General features: G+C 36.1%; 1 protein-coding gene across 1 annotated transcript in view; it reads right to left on the minus strand.

Moving 5' to 3' along the window:
• stk26 (serine/threonine protein kinase 26) overlaps positions 1–17548 on the minus strand; it is a 40135-nt gene extending 22587 nt beyond the window's left edge. The window contains exons 1-2 of the mRNA XM_048165544.1: positions 17050–17548; positions 7669–7899 (exon numbers count right to left, since the gene is read on the minus strand). Coding sequence (XP_048021501.1) covers positions 7669–7899; positions 17050–17091 — 273 coding nt within the window. The 5' untranslated portion in view covers positions 17092–17548. The remainder of the gene's footprint in view (positions 1–7668; positions 7900–17049) is intronic.
• Positions 17549–18722: the final 1174 nt, after the last annotated feature.

Raw genomic sequence — 18722 nt, forward strand, 5'->3', positions numbered from 1 at the left:
TGTGTTCTGAAGATGAACGAAGGTCTTACAGGTGTGGAACGACATGAGGGAGAGTAATTAATGAATACATTTTAATTTTTGGGTGAACTAACCCTTTAAGTGTCCTCAGAATGTGTCTGTTAAGTTTCAGCTCAAAATACCCCACAGATTGTTTTTTATATCAGTGTTTCCCAACGGCACAGTTTTGCTAAGTAAAAAATCCCACGGCACACCATTAAAGATCTAAAGTAACAAAACCGCACTAACATGCATTGCTTCAAATGACATAAAAAAAATCAAAAGTAAGTGTAAGTGGAAATCAAAAGTAGTACCTTTGAGCTGAAGTCAGGTATGAACACAAGGTCATATCTGTAGCTATATGATGATGTTGATGATGATAAAACCACAAATTTACCTATCGCTGTCAGGCGGAAAACTTTTTTTTTTTTTTTTTTTTTTTTTTTTTTTTTAAAAAGGTGCCCTCGAATGAAAAATTGAATTTATCTTGGCATAGTTAAATAACAAGAGTTCAGTACATGAAATGACATACAGTGAGTCTCAAACGCCATTGTTTCCTCCTCCTTATATAAATCTCATTTAAAAGACCTCCGAAGAACAGGCGAATCTCAACATAACACCAACTGTTACGTAACAGTCGGGATCATTAATATGTACGCCCCCAATATTTGCATATGCCAGCCCACGTTCCCAACATTATCATTATGAAAGGCATTAGACAAGGGCAGAATGTCTGGATCTGTGCACAGCTGAATCATCAGACTAGGTAAGCAAGCAAGAACAATAGCGAAAAATGGCAGATGGAGCAATAATAACTGACATGATCCATCATATCATGATATTTTTAGTGATATTTGTAAATTGTCTTTCTAAATGTTTCGTTAGCATGTTGCTAATGTACTGTTAAATGTGATTAAAGTTACCATCGGTTATTACTGTATTCACGGAGACAAGAGCGTCGCTATTTTCATTTTTAAACACTTGCAGTCTGTATAATGCACAAACACAACTTCATTCTTTATAAATCTCTCCAACAGTGTGTAATGTTAGCTTTAGCCACGCAGCATAGCCTCAATCTCATTCAGAATCAATGTAAACAATATAACAGTATACAATACTCACATAATCCGACGCATGCATGCCGCATGCATGACGAATACTTTGTAAAGATCCATTTTGAGGGTTATATTAGCTGTGTAAACTTTGTTAAGGCACTGTTTAAGGCAAGCACGAGCTCTGTGGGCGGAGAGCATGGGATTTAAAGGGGCCACAGCATAAATTGGCGCGTTTATAATGATGCCCCAAAATAGGCAGTTAAAAAAATTAATAAAAAAAAATCTATGGGATATTTTGAGCTGAAACTTCACAGACACATTCAGGGGACACCGTAGACTTATATTACATCTTTTAAAAACAATCTAGGGCACCTTTAATAATTAAACACTGTGTCATCAAAGTTGGTATTGTGGATTTATATATGGTCAGACATGCATGCATGCATCATTAAAACATTAATATTTTATTAAAATCAAGCTCAAATGGAGTTCAATGGAATCAATGGAGATTGACAGAACCTTTTCATCAACTTAAAAGTTATAAAGTTTATTTAGCTATGTGGGCGCTCGGGTTCTCTTGTTGAAGAACACATTTAGACAAAATCTCATAAAAGATGAAGCGCTATGCATAGGATATTTAAAACTGCATATTGGCTACAACTAGACTGCAAACACCAGATTAAGACTCTTCTTCGCTCTTCAAATACAAAAACAAAACAAAAAAACAGCCTTTATAGACAGTGTTTCTTGAGTAAAGAAAATGCTGTACTTATTCAAACATCAGTTCTTTATTTACCTTTGCATTGCAAACAAGCAGAGAAGCTCCAAACTGAGTTCAGTACTTGATTCACAATAGAGGTGGGCGGAGTTATGAGGTTTGACTGACAGTTTGAGGATCCAATGGAGTAACTAGCCTTAAATGTGTCATAATAGTGTTATAATAACTTTTTAATAAAAAAAAAACCTTTTGCAATTTAAATGATTTTGTAACCAAATCAGTTGTTAATTTTAACCTTTAATATTTTAGGAAGGTATCGACTGTATAGTTTAAATCTGCATGTACACAAGGTCCTGGTCATTTTTGACCTTGATGCAGACTTATTTATTGAAAACACTGACCATCAATGTGCACACACACACACACACACACACAAACACGCAAAGCGGCCAGACAAAATCTCTGAGCATACGTTGTGTCTGGCAGCCATCCAGAAATACAGGTATTGTGACATAGCACAAAGGGTTTGGCCATGAGTCAGTGGCATCAAATCTTTACAAGCAAACAGACCAACTGCTCCCAAACTCCCTATTAAAGAATATCCACAGCCATCTTTTTGTATTCATTTCCATCTAATGGCAACCATGCATACTACGCATGTTACACACAATGCAGTATTACATTGTTATGACAATATTGTGGTTCTCGTGCCTAAAATACCGCCAGTGCCGCAGTGTTTTCCAAACGGAAGCACTGTAATTCTCCACAGTAAATATTTTCATATGGCACTGGAGCTGAGCGAGCCCAGAGCAGAATGAAACCGACCGCGGAGACGCATTTTTTAAAGAACTTGACAGTGTCTTAAAAAGAACATGAACATGCTGATGTCATTCTTGTAAGGTGTAGAACACAAAAACACATTTTCAAGATTTCAAGATGTCTTATATTATATAGGCCTGTAACTAGAGTTGTCAAAAGTACCGGTACTTTGTTACTAGAGCTGTGGAATATAATAGTTTTTACGATGCATAAAAACAAAAGAATCGATTTTTTTAAAAATATGTAATTAAACAGGCCTATAATACATATTAATGTGCCATTTTATTGTAAATAATGTAGGCTACTCTTATTATATTAATTAAAAATTTGCGCATGTCATAATGAAACAAAGCATTTGCCTCTGATATTCCGGGTATTAATGAAAAGAACATGCATGAATGTGAAAATAAAGTGCAGGACATGCTTTTATTAGTTATTAAACACAATAAGCCACAAATAAGATCTTGATGCGTTACTCACGCCGACTGACACCACACTTATAAAATGATTTACAATGTGAACATTCGGTCCGATTTCCTGGGAAATGACAGTATGAGGTCATTCGTCTTTGCGTGGTTACATCACATCCGTCAGGCTTCCCATTCTTTCATGAGCACCAGATTCAAGGACTTTCAAGGGGTGCTTCTCAATTCTTATTTGTGCATCCTCGTTTCCTTTCCTCGCATCTTAGCTCCACCCCTTCAGGATGCGAGAGAAGGACGCAAGGAAAAGACGCGAGGACGGAGGAATTGAATCAAGTGAAATGATATCCTCGCTCCCTTTAGCGTCACTTCAAAGCGTCATCAGCTGCTCTCGAGGGATCTACCCATATGTTGTTAAAAGTTTGGTTATTTAAAAAAAAATTATAATAAATATTAATAAAGCAAGTTGCCCCGTTGAAATATATGAGATATAAAGTTTATTTTAAACTGCAAAAGTAAAGCAAACATTTCAATTATTGTGCAAAGGATACACCTGTGTATCCTCGCTCATGACTCCTCAGGAAGCTTCCTCACTCCTCGATCCTCTCCTCCTCGCGGTGCAATTAGAGAATTTAGATGTCCTTCAAGATGGCTGAACTCGATTGTTTTCCGGGTCATAGGATGGAGGACAGAGGAGCGAGGAAACGAGGAGGGATATTGAGAAGCACCCAAGGACTTCTTAAAGCACCTTTTATTTTATATCAAGCACAATAAAGACAATAAAGGTGGGTTTGTTACTGCCAATCTGGACAGTATACTGTACCTGTGTCTGTCATTACTGCAGTAATGTTAAGGCATATACTGACAACTAAAATCTAAGGGGCATATGTCTGTTTTAAAATCCAATGAGAAGAAAGTGTGTGAGAGAGAGAGAGACGGGTTTGAACCAGATATGCAATTTGTAGGTTTTTTATTTCTGCTTGTAACATTTATTTCACACTTGTTTTAGTTATCTTTTTTTTATGAATCAATACTTGATTAAAAACATTAAAATATGGAGAGAATATTATATAGGCCTACATTAATTTAAGGATAAGATAATTGCTGGGAATTAAAAATATTTGAAATATTATTTTTTAACCACCATCAATGCCCAGAAAGGTACTAAAAACAGTTCATGTGACTACAGTGGTTCAACCTTAATGTTATGAAGCGAAGAGAATACTTTTTGTGTGGCCAAAAAAATAAATAACGACTTTATTCAACTATTTCAAAACACTGCTTCGTGAAGCGTTGAAGCTTTACGAATCTTTTGTTTCGAATCAGCGGATAAGATCGCTTATCAAACTGCCAAAGTCGTGTGAACCATTAAAATTTCAAAACACTTATGATGTAAAGAAGACTTGTTTACTGAAATCACATGACTTTGGCGCTCTGGACCACTGATTCGAAACAAAAGATTCGTAAAGCTTCGAAGCAGTGTTTTGAAATCGGCCATCACTAGATATTGTTGTGGCAGCACATAAAGGCCATTTTTTGTAATAGCACCATACTACTCTAACAAAATTTAGTTCATGTTTAATTCAAGCACTTTCCAAGACTTATATTTGTTTTCATAGACTTTCCAGGCATTGAATCCATGTATCTGCAATTTAAGTACTTTCAAGAAGTGTGGGAACCCTGGTCTGTAAACAGAAAGAAGACCCAGCTATAAGGCATGTGATAAGGATGCAGTTCCTTAAACTTGTCATCTAGATGGCTGCTTTTAATCTAGAAAGGTCTAAACCGCTGACAAAACTGTGGAGAGCCAGCAGTCAAAAAGGGAAAGTGGCAGAGTCAGTGGTAAAACGGAAGTAAATATTGGCATAGTTTTTAAGAGGTGGCGACAACTCTGAAGGGACTAAAGATGCAGAGATGGCTTTTTTCCTGGTAAACAGAAGACATTTCAGTGGCTCATTAGGTAGCAAGCTCATTTTCAATGCATGATCTGATTTGACCGATCAAATGTTAGAACTAAACATCAGTAATGTAATCTAATTTAAGACATTTATGATTTCATTTGGTCAGAAGAAAAGCGGCAGATGTGTTACTTGTTCAGATGACATTTTTCTGGATATATGCCTAGTAGGATGTACTTATGTCGATGTACAATGACAGATCTGCTCTGATGTGGTGACTATATCAGAATTTTTGAAAGAGTGCAGAAATCAACTGAAGTGATTAAAGGGAGTGGTCTTTCCTCACTTTCTGTATATAACACATTCACAATTTGAATGAAAGGCTTCTTGCATGCTGCACACTACAAAGTTTCATGAATGACAACCATATTTAAATGTGACAACCATTGTGTTCCCAAGGTTCACATTTGCAAATCTGTGACCAATAGAAGATCGATAAGTCACGATGTAACCTCTTAACTGAATTAAAAGAATGCAAATTTTAAATCTGCATGATTGCAGCATTGGAGGAAAGTAGAGTAGATTGTATATTTTTACATTTTGTATGCATTAATCATTTTAAAAATTCAACTCAGAGTGTGTCATCTAGCGAATGTTGCGGTCGGACAGGTTTGGGAGGAACTGCATCAAATCTTGGAGTGAAAATGACAGACACACAGACCTCACACTTTTTCTATTACATATAATGAGTTCTTCATTTTATTACAAACTTCTCAGTTGACATTTAAAGTCTCCCTGTGGTAAAAATCAAGTTTTTAATGTTGTTTATACAGTATGTCTATGTGGTGTTTTTAATATGCTTTAAGACAAACCATGTGCAAATTCGTAAGTCAACACCAATGCTGAGTATTTTCTCCTTAAAACTGCAGTGGAAAAAAAGAGGTTTGAAATCGCTGGTGTCTGTGATGTCACAAACCACCTTGTAACCAATCACATCAACGTGCCGGTGGGCTTTTTTATTATTAACAGCGAACTAACAGGAGAGTCTCGAGAGAAAGTTATTCTGGTTTGTTTTTCTGTTGATATAAAAAAAATGTGTAGATTTAGCAATATAGGGGGTGTATGATGTATATTACGATGTTATGATGAACTATATGCCTTTCTCCACTGACGTTCTGAGTTGTTAAAGCGTTTGTAAGGATGCTGATTTTTTAGAAGGCAGCTGTCTGACTTGCAAACAGGAACATGGTTTGTAACATTAGCAACACATTATTAGCTGTTTGATAACGTAGTCAAGCAAAATGCTAATCATATTACTGTTGTGTCTGACGTTGTAAAAAGCGATACCATTGTGCATCGTTTACCTCAGTAAGTTGACCGAGTGGATGTGAGTGGAGACGGGGCTAATTTGCATATTCATAGAACCGCGTATACTAAACGAGGCAAGGGTGTAGTTACATTCAAGCTATTCAAAGGCATGAAGAAATTTGGGTTACACTTTATTTTAAGGTGACATAGTTACATCTTACTTAAGTACTGAGTAATATAAATTAACAACATGTACTTACTACAGAGTTACAGTTAGGGTTTGGTTTAGGGTTAGTTACCTGTAATTATGCATAATTTACTGTTATTGCATAGTAAGTATATGTAATAACGTGTAATAAGTCACCTTAAAATAAAGTGTTAACGAAAAATTTTTTCACAGGAAAAAAAAAAACATTTAAATATGTCAAAGAAGAGTTTAAAATGATTGACTACAGGGGGACTTTATAGCAATGCTTACTTTAAAAATGGAAGGCTACATGCTTTACTGTATTTTTTACTTATATTTATTATTGTCATTAATGGGATTAGGCGAAGGATTTTTTCTGCTGGCCCGGTCGGGCCAGTGGTTAAAATTTTTACTTGCCCTGCCAACATTTTCACTGGCCCCACAATAAAAAAACAATAAAGTAAAAGAAAAGGAAAGAAAATGGGCCTATAAAATAAGCCAAGTTACTGGTTTTGTTGTTTTTGATACATGTAACCTTAATAAATAAGATGACGCCAAAAGCTACTACACTTAAATTTTAAATACTGTTAGACGGGTAAACAGTAAGTAATAAAATAGGAACAAATAATCTAATTACAAGTAATAGCACAAATAAATACAACTAAATAAACAAATTAAATAAACAGTGCTTTTCAGGTTATGTAGGTTTAAACAGGAGATTTCCAGGTACAGAAATTGTAATCTAATGTATAACTATATAACTATAGATTAAACTTTATTAAAGTTAATCAGTCAAGAGCAGTTATGCATAAATAATGTTTTGAAATGTTGAAAATATAAAACGTTAAATACTGTTATTTGAAATTATTTATAAAATGAAAAGACACTTTAAATGTGAAATTAAATCCGCCAGTGGGTGGCAGCAAGTCCCTGTTAATGAGCGAGTCATTGAGATTCAACCGATTCATTCAAATGGCTGATTCATTCAGGAAGTGTTGCTCAGAGACCCAAAACAATTCTGTTTGGAACCATTTTCGTTGGCGAAATAGAGCGAAACAAGCGATTTGGCGTCTAAAATGTAAGTCACTTAATATAAACCGCTTGTTTATTAAACTGTATGTACTTTACTATGGTACCAAAACTGTTACAGAGAACGATGGAATTTTTCTGGTATTGGCACAGACTACTGAAATTTTGGTATCGTTACAACCCTACTAACATGTGCTACAGCTAATGTGTGGAAAAAGTAAACATCAATCCATACCTTTAGGTAAGAGCCATAGTATTTGGTGACATGGGGACTATCACACTGGCTGAGTACGGTGATCTCCTGTTGGATGTCTTCGATTTCGTCTTCTGCTTCCTCAAGATCGATGGTTTTGATGGCCACGACATTTTGAGAGCGGCGGTCGATACCTTTAAACACCTCACCGAACGAGCCCTTCCCGATGCGTTCTAGTTTAGTGAACAGCTCCTCAGGGTCTGTTCGACTGTTCTGGAAGACAAAGGTTACAGAGTTAGTCTGAGTTGGCTAGGTTAGATAAATAGGTATAAACAAAGTCACTTAACAATGTATCTCAGGTAAGTTCGCAGAAATCGCATACTTGTGCTATCTGGGATCCATGTTTATAGTTAGAAAATATAGACTAATAACTAAATCTTTCATATCTGACACTGTGTATTTAGAAACTGATTTCTCACTTTCTATGAATCATGTGTTTTGTTCAGTTGCTTTAATATGTTCCTCCAGTTTTATAAAAGGCTTAATGGAACAATGAAGATGAAAGACAAGGAGTTTATAAGCGTTTATAACAGAGAGAATGCCAATGCACACTAGGTTAGTCAGTAATATTCCTAGAAACTTTGGGAGGGGAGCTCTATGAATCAACATAAAACAGCTGTCCGACTGGTATCAGTTACCTATTGCAGGTACGGTTATTTCACTGGATGAGGAAGTGAATCCAACTTATCCAGTCAATACTGATAAAGATATAAGAGGCACATAGTTGCATATTACAGTTAGTCTTTTTAATCATTAAAAGTTTTGTTGTTTTGGAATCAGTAGTTTTACTTTCATACCTTACAATATAGGGTTTCATTTTGATATGACAGACTTTGGGGGAAAAAAAATTTCACTTATCAAGCCATTTCACAAGAGGGGTTTTAAAACTACAGTGGGTGCACAGGTTTTGTGCAAAGCTTTTGGCAACTTTTATGAGTTCCCTGCATGCATTTTGGACTATAAGGCCAGAAACATACTTTAAGCAAGATCATGGATATCGACAAGAAATACTTCAAGCAAACGAGTTTGTTGTGGTGGTTAAAAAAAAATAGTACCACAGTTGATAGATTTGTGTGGTAAACAGTAGGCAGAATTTACAAAAAAAAAAAGATTATAATGAAAAGTAATGCAAAACAGCTTAATTCATTATTTAAGGGTGTTTGAGTGGCACAATGGGAAGCAGAGTTTATACTGTTTGTGGTTGCCTGATGTTCTTGTTAAAACTATATATACACACCAAATATAAATTTGATCATCTGTAGAGGTAGATTCCTCAAATGTGGCTCTGTAGTTTAGCTCCAACCCTGACAAAACTCACCTACCTGTAACTCTGATAACTTGCTCAGGTGTTTATGAATAGGGTTGGAGCTAAACTCTGCAGGGCTGTGGCCCTCAGGACTTGGTTTTGAGGAAGCCTGTATTATATTACAGTACAGTTTCTTTCATAGTTATGACAGTGTTTCCTGTGAAACTAATCATCAGCAACACAGAAAAAAAAACAGACCAGAATTGTGAATGTGCATGAGTTGAGTGTGATGAAATAAAACACCAACACATGTGCAAGTCTATCAATTAAGTTGTCCTGTCCTGTGAGCAACATGAAAACAACAGCAACTGACCTTGTCGTGAAATCAAAATTGACCCTATTTACTTTGTTAGTGCACATTACTAGTCTTGTGTTAAACAATTAATACATGCAAGTTAATACACAGGGGGTAGTAATCTTTAATCAAAATCTGAAAATTTGCTTCCGCTCTGGAATGGCGTTCCTTCTCTGATGACGGGTGGAATATCCTTAACCACTCAGTAAAGTTGGCCACAACTTCCGTTTCACAGGGAGTTTAAATCAAAGTAGTGCCATATTTAATTTTTGACAAATGAAAATGAGGCTATGGATTGTACTTATTAACAACATGGCAACTGTTCAGCTGATGAAACATAAAATCTTTTTTTTTGGGGGGGGGGGGGGGGGGGGGACTGTATAAATCAGTTTTAAAAATGGTGTTTTGAAAATTACAAGTGATCTAGGCCCTTTATACAGTGCAAGTCTCGTTTTCATCCTCATAAAATTCAATATGGTGTCTACCCTGTAAGGTCTATTTTACAAATTACTCATTTGAGCCGTTTCTTTTACTAAATTGTTCTCAGTTAAACCCAATGTATGCTTCACTTGTCCGTGTTCAGGTATGTCTCAAGGACAGTGCATGTGATGTAATTTTGTGCACAGTGTGTGAGCAGCCAGATTTTTATAACCAAGCAAAAAAACAGAGCACGTGCAAGTTTGTGGAGTACCGCAGTGCAGTCAAAGGTCTCATGCATCAAACACGTCGATCCGCACTCACGGTCAATGCATTTTACTTTGAAAGTCTTAACTGTGCGGAACCTGGAAAACAATATATCTGGGCCTTTTCCGGTTTAAATCAGTCTGACAGCTCCTTCACTGAATGAATTCACTGAGCGATTAGTGAACAACGATTAATTTCAGTGATGTGTCTCGCAATGAAGCAAGCTGAAGGTTCATGAAGGCTCAAAAAATACTCAAACTCAACTAAAAAGAGAGAAGCTTCATTGTTTGTATAGGAAAAATAATGCCAAACATATATGTTATCTATTGTTTTCACCAACATTTTGCTGATCACACTGCCTCTGTCATCTTATCTGTTCTCCGTGTCGAGGCAAGGTTTGGGCAGCTGCTTCATACACACAGCGGACATCGACAGGTGAAAAAAGGCGTAATTCGTGGCGTTATAGTGTTTTCCTGACAACTACTGACAGTTTGGAAGAACAAATGCATTCCGCAATTCATGGTTCCGGTACAAATATGAACATGACAGCACGAATTGGTGTACGCTCACAGCTAGCGGGATGCAGCAGGCGCTCTTTTTCCATGCTTCTTTGATCGTTGCGCTCGCATTTTTCAAGTTCGCGGTGTTCAAGTTAAAAGAAGTTCTTAAATTTTAAAAAAAAAAACAAAAAAAAAAAACACGCCACTAGAAAAAATTGATTTAGCAGAAGAAATGGCCTGTTGTGCCTTTGTTCAAACAGACATCTGACTGCTAAGTAGGGTTTGTGTTTTTGAGTGTGCACCCTTACTTTACTGAGAAAAGGTCAGGGAAAAATATGTAGATGGAAAATCTCCATAAAAAGGTTTATTTATTATTCATTCAACATTATTATTATTTTTTGACACTTCAATTTCAGTATCTAAACATTTTTAAAGGATTAGTTCAATTCAGAATTAAAATTTCCTGATAATTTACTCTCCTCCATGTCATCCAAGATGTTTAAGTCTTTCTTTCTTCAGTTGAAAAGAAATTAAGGTTTTTGAGGAAAACATTCCAGGATTTTTCTCCATATAGTGGACTTCACTGGGGTTCAACGGGTTGAAGGTCCAAATGTCAGTTTCAGTGCAGCTTCAAAGAGCTCTACATGATCCCAGACGAGGAATAAAAGTCTTATCTAGAGAAACCATCGCTCATTTTTTTTAAAAATACAAATTTATATACCTTTTAACCACAAATGCTCATCTTGCACTGCTCTGTGATGCGCCACGCATTACGTAATCATGTTGGAAAGTCATGCGTGACATAGGCGGAAGTATTGATCCAGTGTCTACAAAGTAAACTTGCAAAGACTAAGTCAAACGGCCTTTACAAAAAAAAGGTAAAACAACATTGTTGGACGATTTTGAAGTTGGGGAAATTGAAATAGAGTTTTTCGCCCTACCGCGATACTTCAGTCTACGTCACACGTGACCTTTCCAACGTGATTACGAAATGCGTGGCGCATCTCAGAGCAGTGCAAGATGATTTATTTGTGGTTAAGAAGTAGGGCTGGACGATATGGCCAAAATTTATATCACGATATAATTCTTAATTTCGGTCGATACGATATAATTCCGATATCGATATGAACTATATAATAGCCTCAGAAAAACTGCCAAGAACGGCCACAACGGATATCTGTACCTACAAACGTCTGAAAAATTAATTTGCCAAATCTATGAAATCTCTTCCTATAAAACTATATAGGATTTTAGAAATAAAAACTGTACAAATAAATTTATGTTCAGCTTTTATTTGTATTTAGCCTTCATACAAACATAAAAATAAACATAAGACTCACTCACTTTAGTAATATTAACATTTTTAACATTAAACTATAACGTAGGCTGATTTTATTATTCTTAAAGGGTCATGAAACCCCAAAACACTTTTTTTGAGATGTAAACAGATATGTATAGGCTGCACATCATTGAAAACACTAAAGGTAGCCTACTCAATGTTATTCATAAGTGAAAAATAGTTATTTTTGCATTTTTCATAGCGATTTCTGTCTTCCTGTTTGAAAAGCTGAGTCGGAGCAACGTCACAAAATCTGACGTAATCGTGTACTTTCGGCCCAAGTATGGGCATGGTCGAACATGCTGACATAGACCGGTTCGAGCGAATCTCGACATATATATTCATGACATAAAGCTCATTTAATCCAATCACTGCGCTGTAGTATGCATAAGATTATAATTGCAGTATTTTGCACGAGGAAGCATCACTTCTCTCGGAAGTGGATTGTTTTGCTGTAATCTACCAGCGCAAATGGAAAATATGTTCACATGAGATCATCGCATTACAGCGGAGAATTCAAATATCACAAAAGTGCGGCTCATTCACCTCTGCCTGCTCTAGCTGCGTTCAAATACGCAAGCTGTAGGCTGTTTACCTCAGCACAGCAGCACGTGTTGTTTGTATTTTGCTCGCGATGCGGTCAGAACTGGAGTTTGAATACGAACACATGAAAAATACGATTGTTTTTATGATATACAGGCGGAGCGCGCATATGCTCGGTTTCAGCGCGGAGCTCCGCGATGAGTTTAATAACACTAGCCACGTGACACATAGCTCATACAGAATAAAGTATCCGTGTTTAAAGTTTTTATTTCACACATTCTCCTGCACCAAACATTAACCAGCACGGTGTAGTTATGCACACATATTTCATCAAGTTGTGGAAGCTTGTTCCGTCGCGTTTGCATCAGGTGCACTCATTTTGTAAAACTTGCCGCGTTCGCGTTTGATCTTAGCGTACAACTGCTGAGCACTGGCTGGTGGCTGCATGTCTCTGTGGTGTAACGTTACGTCATCACGCAAATAGCCAATCGCGTTCTGCTCTTTCTAACAGCTGCGCCTCAAGATGCTGTAATGTATATATCGAAATACCGGAAATGTGTTTAAAAATCATATCACCGTTATCGAAAAAAATTATATCGCGATATATATTGATATTGAATTATTGTCCAGCCCTATTAAGAAGTATATAATTTTTTATTTTTTTAGAAAACAGCCGATAGTTTCTCTAGATAAGACTCTTATTCCTCGTCTGGGATCATGTAGAGCTCTTTGAAGCTGCACTGAAACTGACATTTGGACCTTCAACCCGTTGAAGTCCACTATATGGAGAAAAATCCTTCAATTCTTTTCAACTGAAGAAAGAAAGACATGAACATCTTAGATGACATGGGGGTGAGTAAATTATCAGGAAATTTTAATTCTGAAGTGAACTAATCCTTTAAGAGTTAAATTAAATGTCATTTGAATGTGTGTGGGCCTACTTGCATTATTATGCTGTTATATTATGATTATATATTCAGTGGCATAAAAATGGTCTTTAAATGACAATAAAATCGCCCAACAAAAAGTAATTATCGTGACAGGCCTAGATCTGACAGCAGCTGCATCACAAACGGCAAATAAATGATTTCACAATGCTTTGTCTGTAAATGACAGTTTTATATGGATAAAGTTTTCAAAACACTTACTCATGTGCAACAGCAAGTGGGCGTTGATGCTGTTTCCTATGCAATGACACTAGCCAATCATAACAGTGTTATAACGGCATTTACTGATGAACCTTAAAAGGAGCCAAGCCTTAAAAATGGATCATTTCAGACACAGGGGCAGAAAATAATTGTTTTTTATAAGTGAGCCTCAAGAAACATATTAAAATTAAAAATTAAAAAAATCCATGTCATGCTCCTTTAATCGGTTAAAAGAATTTGCATTCCTAATTGTTATCTATTAAAATTCTAAGAATATCATGATATTTTTTTCCTTGTATAACAAATGTAAACAAGTGCAGTCACAGGTTATGTGGTAAAAGATTTTACTTGCTCTGTTGCTCATCTAGTTAAACTTTATATCCAATTAGACTGGTCATCTCCAAAGCGCTTTAGATTCAGTGGAGCAGCAGTGGCAAACTATATCCTGCTTCAGCGACTGTGTACGGATCTGCGTCCCTCTGATAAACCGCTGTGCACAGACTGGTACGTTATTGACTAAGCTATCTGCATGTTAACAAGCTCACATGTACCCCCACAAGATTTATCAGCTGGATGCATTTCCTCCTCTGACTGCTAGACAAACACATGGCAACAAAGCAGCACCCCTCAGGGCCTGCAGAAATGCATTAGGGATAACGTACCAAATGCACGTGGGTACAAGCTACAAGACACAACAAGCTTTTCATCATGAGTCTTCTCCTCTTACGCCGTACCTGTCTAGCTGACTCAGGCGTTAACCACGAGAAACCAGGGCTCGAAACACGTCCTCGCGGGCCACACCCAGACGCTACGCCTAAGACAGGCACTCCTTCATGCTTCTGGAGCTATTAGCACACCGCTTCTATGAATGGACAATTGCATGGCCTGTTTAAAAGGACGAAACTGCCCTTTAAACCCTAGGAAAACTCATAAAACAAACATTAAAAAGGCCTGCCACAAGTGTTACATTAATGAGCAAAGCCACCTATCTGCTGTGCATAATGATTAACAACACAACCCTCAGTTGTCATAGCAGAGAGGTGTGTTATTCCTGGAGGGAGCACATTGCTTGGCTGTGGTCAGTGACCTTTCTGACCCCCGTCTGCTGGCAGAAAAGGAGTAGAAGTGAACTTCCAATGTGCTACTATGGTTTTTTTGGTTCTGGTTCCAAGCGTATACGAGTGTGAAGTTGTGACAGAGGCCACAACACGGAACCTCATTCACACTTCCTGTGCTGCAAGTAAGACTATTTCTTGCTGTCACACAAAAAGGCTTAAAAGACAGGGATTACATCACTGTCCTAGATCACGGGAAGCAAACGCAGACTCATAAAGAGGGAAAAAAAGAGCGAACACTAACACACCTTATACACAAATATCTGCTCCATCATTACACCAGTTGCATATTGGAGATGTTCAAATATAGATTGATCCGGTATATATATATATATATGACACATTATAAGCCTCATATTTATACAACAGTTCTTTCTGGTTCTTGAATCTGATTGGCTGAGAGTGTTTTGTAACATTATAAATGTTTTTACTGTCACTTTTAATCAATTTAATGCATCCTTGCTGAATAAAATAATTAATTTCCTCAATGTTTAAAAAAAAAAATAAGAATAAATAAATCTTACTGACCCCAAACTTTTGAACGGTAGTCGTGTATAATGTTACAAAAGCTTTCTATTTCAGATAAACGCTGTTCTTTTGAACTTTCTATTCATCAAAGAATCCTGAAAAAAATTGTACACAATTGTTTTCAACATTGATAATAATCATAAATGTTTTTGAACAGCAAATCAGCCTATTAGAAAGATCATGTGATGCATGATGCTTAAAATTCAGCTTTGATCACAGGAATAAATTACATTTCACAATATATTCGCATAGAAAACTTATTTTAAATTTTTAAAATATTTCACAATATTACTGTTTTTTTTTGTTTGTTTTTTTTCAATCAAGTAAGTGCAGCCTTGGTGAGTAGAAGAGCATTTTTTTTTTTGAAAAAGTCAAAATATTACCAATCCCAAACTTTTGAATGGCAAAGTTTAAAACAAGGCTGATATATCCTGTCAATCAAAAGAGGGGAGAAAAATTTACTGAATTTGCACTTTGTATAAAGAAAATGATAAAAAAAAACAGTTTGATGTTCAATATTAATAGTACTTATATGAATTAATAACATTCAGAAAGTTGATATATTAATTTAATCTTCATTATTTACTTAATATGATTTAATATTCATATTAGTAATGCGTTTGTTTATAACTGATACCAGTGACTCTGAAACAAGTTGATGAAATAGAGAATGAAGTTTTTATTTGCATTTCTTTCAAAATATAATGATTAATTATTAATTATAATGAAATTCTCATTCATTTAAAAGAAGGTATAAAAGGCAGAACGCTCAAACGATCGGTATCGACAGATATCACTCTGAATTATCGGTGGAGAAATTTAGTATTGGTGCATCTCTAATATATATATAATGTTTTGTAATGTTTTTACTGTCACTTTTGATCAATTTAATGCATTCTTGCTGAATAAAAGTATTAATTTCTTGAATTTCTTAATAAAAAAATTATAAAAAATTCTTATTGACCCCAAACTTTTGAACGGTAGTGTTTAATGTTACAAAACAACATATTAGCACATATTATTCAATATATAGATTTTACTAGTATCACTAAAATCTGTGTCCCATTCACTAAGAGAGACATTACATGACAAATCTGTATTTTGCATAATTTACAATGCATAATGTTAGTATGTAATTAAATGTAATAGCAACCTATGTAATTAAAATGAATATCAATATTGTTCAATCACACATTATTTATAGTGGTCACATGTAGTAGACCATTTTTGTGCCGTGGGTAATAAGAGGATTTTCCACCCGGCTAGTATATTTCAAACCTTTGGGAAGCAATGTTTATATATATGACGCATATATAAGGCTATTAAATATGTTATTAAACTATTTTCCATGCGTTAGTAACTACAATAAAAGCTGTGTCCTAACTGTGCTGTTATTTCCCATATCAGAATGACATCAGATTTAATGTGCAAATATCCAGCATACTGTACACTGCAAATAATAAAAGTCAGGGGAAAGAAAAAACAGAACTGTCTTATTTTGTGTTATTCAACATGAAGCAATTGTTTTTAAAAATGAACAAACACAGTTTCCCAATCTCTGCTTGATAAAACAACAGAGAATCTCACTGAACAGAGAAAAGTATGTCATAACTAAAATAATAAAGGGCTAAATTATCACCATGCACCATGGTATTTACACAGCACTTTAAGGAGTTTAAAATAATACAATGATAAATGCGTCCAAAAACACGGTAATACCATAGTACTTTTTTAAGCGTTTATATTATGTTGTGAATAACAACAGCAAGTGTTGAAGGACTGACAGAGCCAGTGTAAAGGTGTGCTATGGATATGATTCAGGAGTGTATTATGCTGAATGCGGATTAGCTGATGATGATGATGATGATGATGATGGCCTGTCGTTACCTTTCCACACGAACTCACCTGCATTCCAGGAACTTGAACAGCTACCGGCGACTGAGCCATCTCCACCCGTCCACAGGCAAACTACACACCCAATAAACTCGCGGAGAGACACTTAGAGCTCTTTTCCTCACAATACTCACTATTAAATTATATAAACTACTATATTTACACTATATTTACACTGTTCGTCAAACTCCTCGCGACGCCAAACTCTTGAGCTAGCTGCGCTCTGTTAGCTTTAAAGTCGACACTCGGTAACCATGATTCCTTCCGACTTTTTTGTTGTTTATAATAGATCCAGACGGTCGTCGATGGGTTGTTACACGCTTTTGGTGTGAGTTTGCGCGGAGTTTGTTCTTCAGGAGGTCTTCTCGGACGCCATGACTCGCGCTGCGCTCGCAAAGTTGTTTTGTGCTTCAGCTCTGGCCGTTGGGTGGAGTCGCGCGCTCCGACCGCGAGCACACAGACACTGCGTCACTAACGCTGCTGCCACCATCAGGAGCTTTCGTCACACACACACTTCTTCATGTTACACGGACACACACACACTGTGTTTGTGAGAACAAGTTTTCCCTTGACCCTCTAGCTCGTTTTTTTCTGGTCTTCTGTGTTTGGGGATGTGAATTGGCGTAAAGCTTGGCGAATAGGAATATATATTATCTTAATAATAAAGTAAACAAAGTCTCTTTTAAAATAATGCATTGAATATACCCAGTAAAACATGTGCTGGAACGGTTTAAAAGGTTAGTTCACCCAAAAATGAAAATTCATTCATTAATTACTCACCCTCATGTCGTTTTACACCTTCGTTAATCTTCAGAACACAAATTAAGATATTTTTGATGAAATCCGATGACGGCCTGCATAGGGAGCAATGACATTTCCTCTCTCAAGATCCATTAATGTACTAAAAACACATCTAAATCAGTTCATGTGAGTACAGTGGTTCAATATTAATATTATAAAGTGACGAGAATATTTTTGGTGCGCCAAAAAAACAAAATAACGACTTATATAGTGATGGCCAATTTCAAAACACTGCTTCAGGAAGCATCGGAGCATAATGAATCAGCATGTCGAAACTGCTGAAATCACGTGACTTTGGCGCTCCGAACCGCTGATTCGATACGCTGATTCATAACGCTCCGAAGCTTCCTGAAGCAGTGTTTTGAAATCGGTCATCGCTATATAAGTCGTTATTTTGTTTTTTTGGAGCACCAAAAATATTCTCGTCGCGTTATAATATTAATATTGAACCACTGTACTCACATGAACTGATTTAAATATGTTTTTAGTACATTAATGGATCTTGAGAGAGGAAATGTCATTGTTGGCTATGCAGGCCTCACTGAGCCATCGGATTTCAACAAAAATATCTTAATTTGTGTTCCGAAGATTAGGTCTTACGGGTGTGGAACGGCATGAGGGTGAGTAATAAATGACATTATTTTCATTTTTGGGTGAACTAACCCTATAATAATTAATAGTCTCTTTTAAAATAATGCATAGATTTTTTTTTTATTATTGCAATAACAACAAACAGAACAAGTTGGTACATGCAAAAAAATAAACAATATTTCAGAAATTAGAGAAGAGGAAAAAAAGAGGGGAAATAAATAAACAAATTAAGGAAGAATATTAAACATGGCACAAATTCTGGATGTTTTCATTGCTTTCTTGTTAACAGAAGT

The sequence above is a fragment of the Megalobrama amblycephala genome, linkage group LG18 (genome assembly GCF_018812025.1).
Source record: "Megalobrama amblycephala isolate DHTTF-2021 linkage group LG18, ASM1881202v1, whole genome shotgun sequence".
Taxonomy (NCBI): Eukaryota; Metazoa; Chordata; class Actinopteri; order Cypriniformes; family Xenocyprididae; genus Megalobrama; species Megalobrama amblycephala.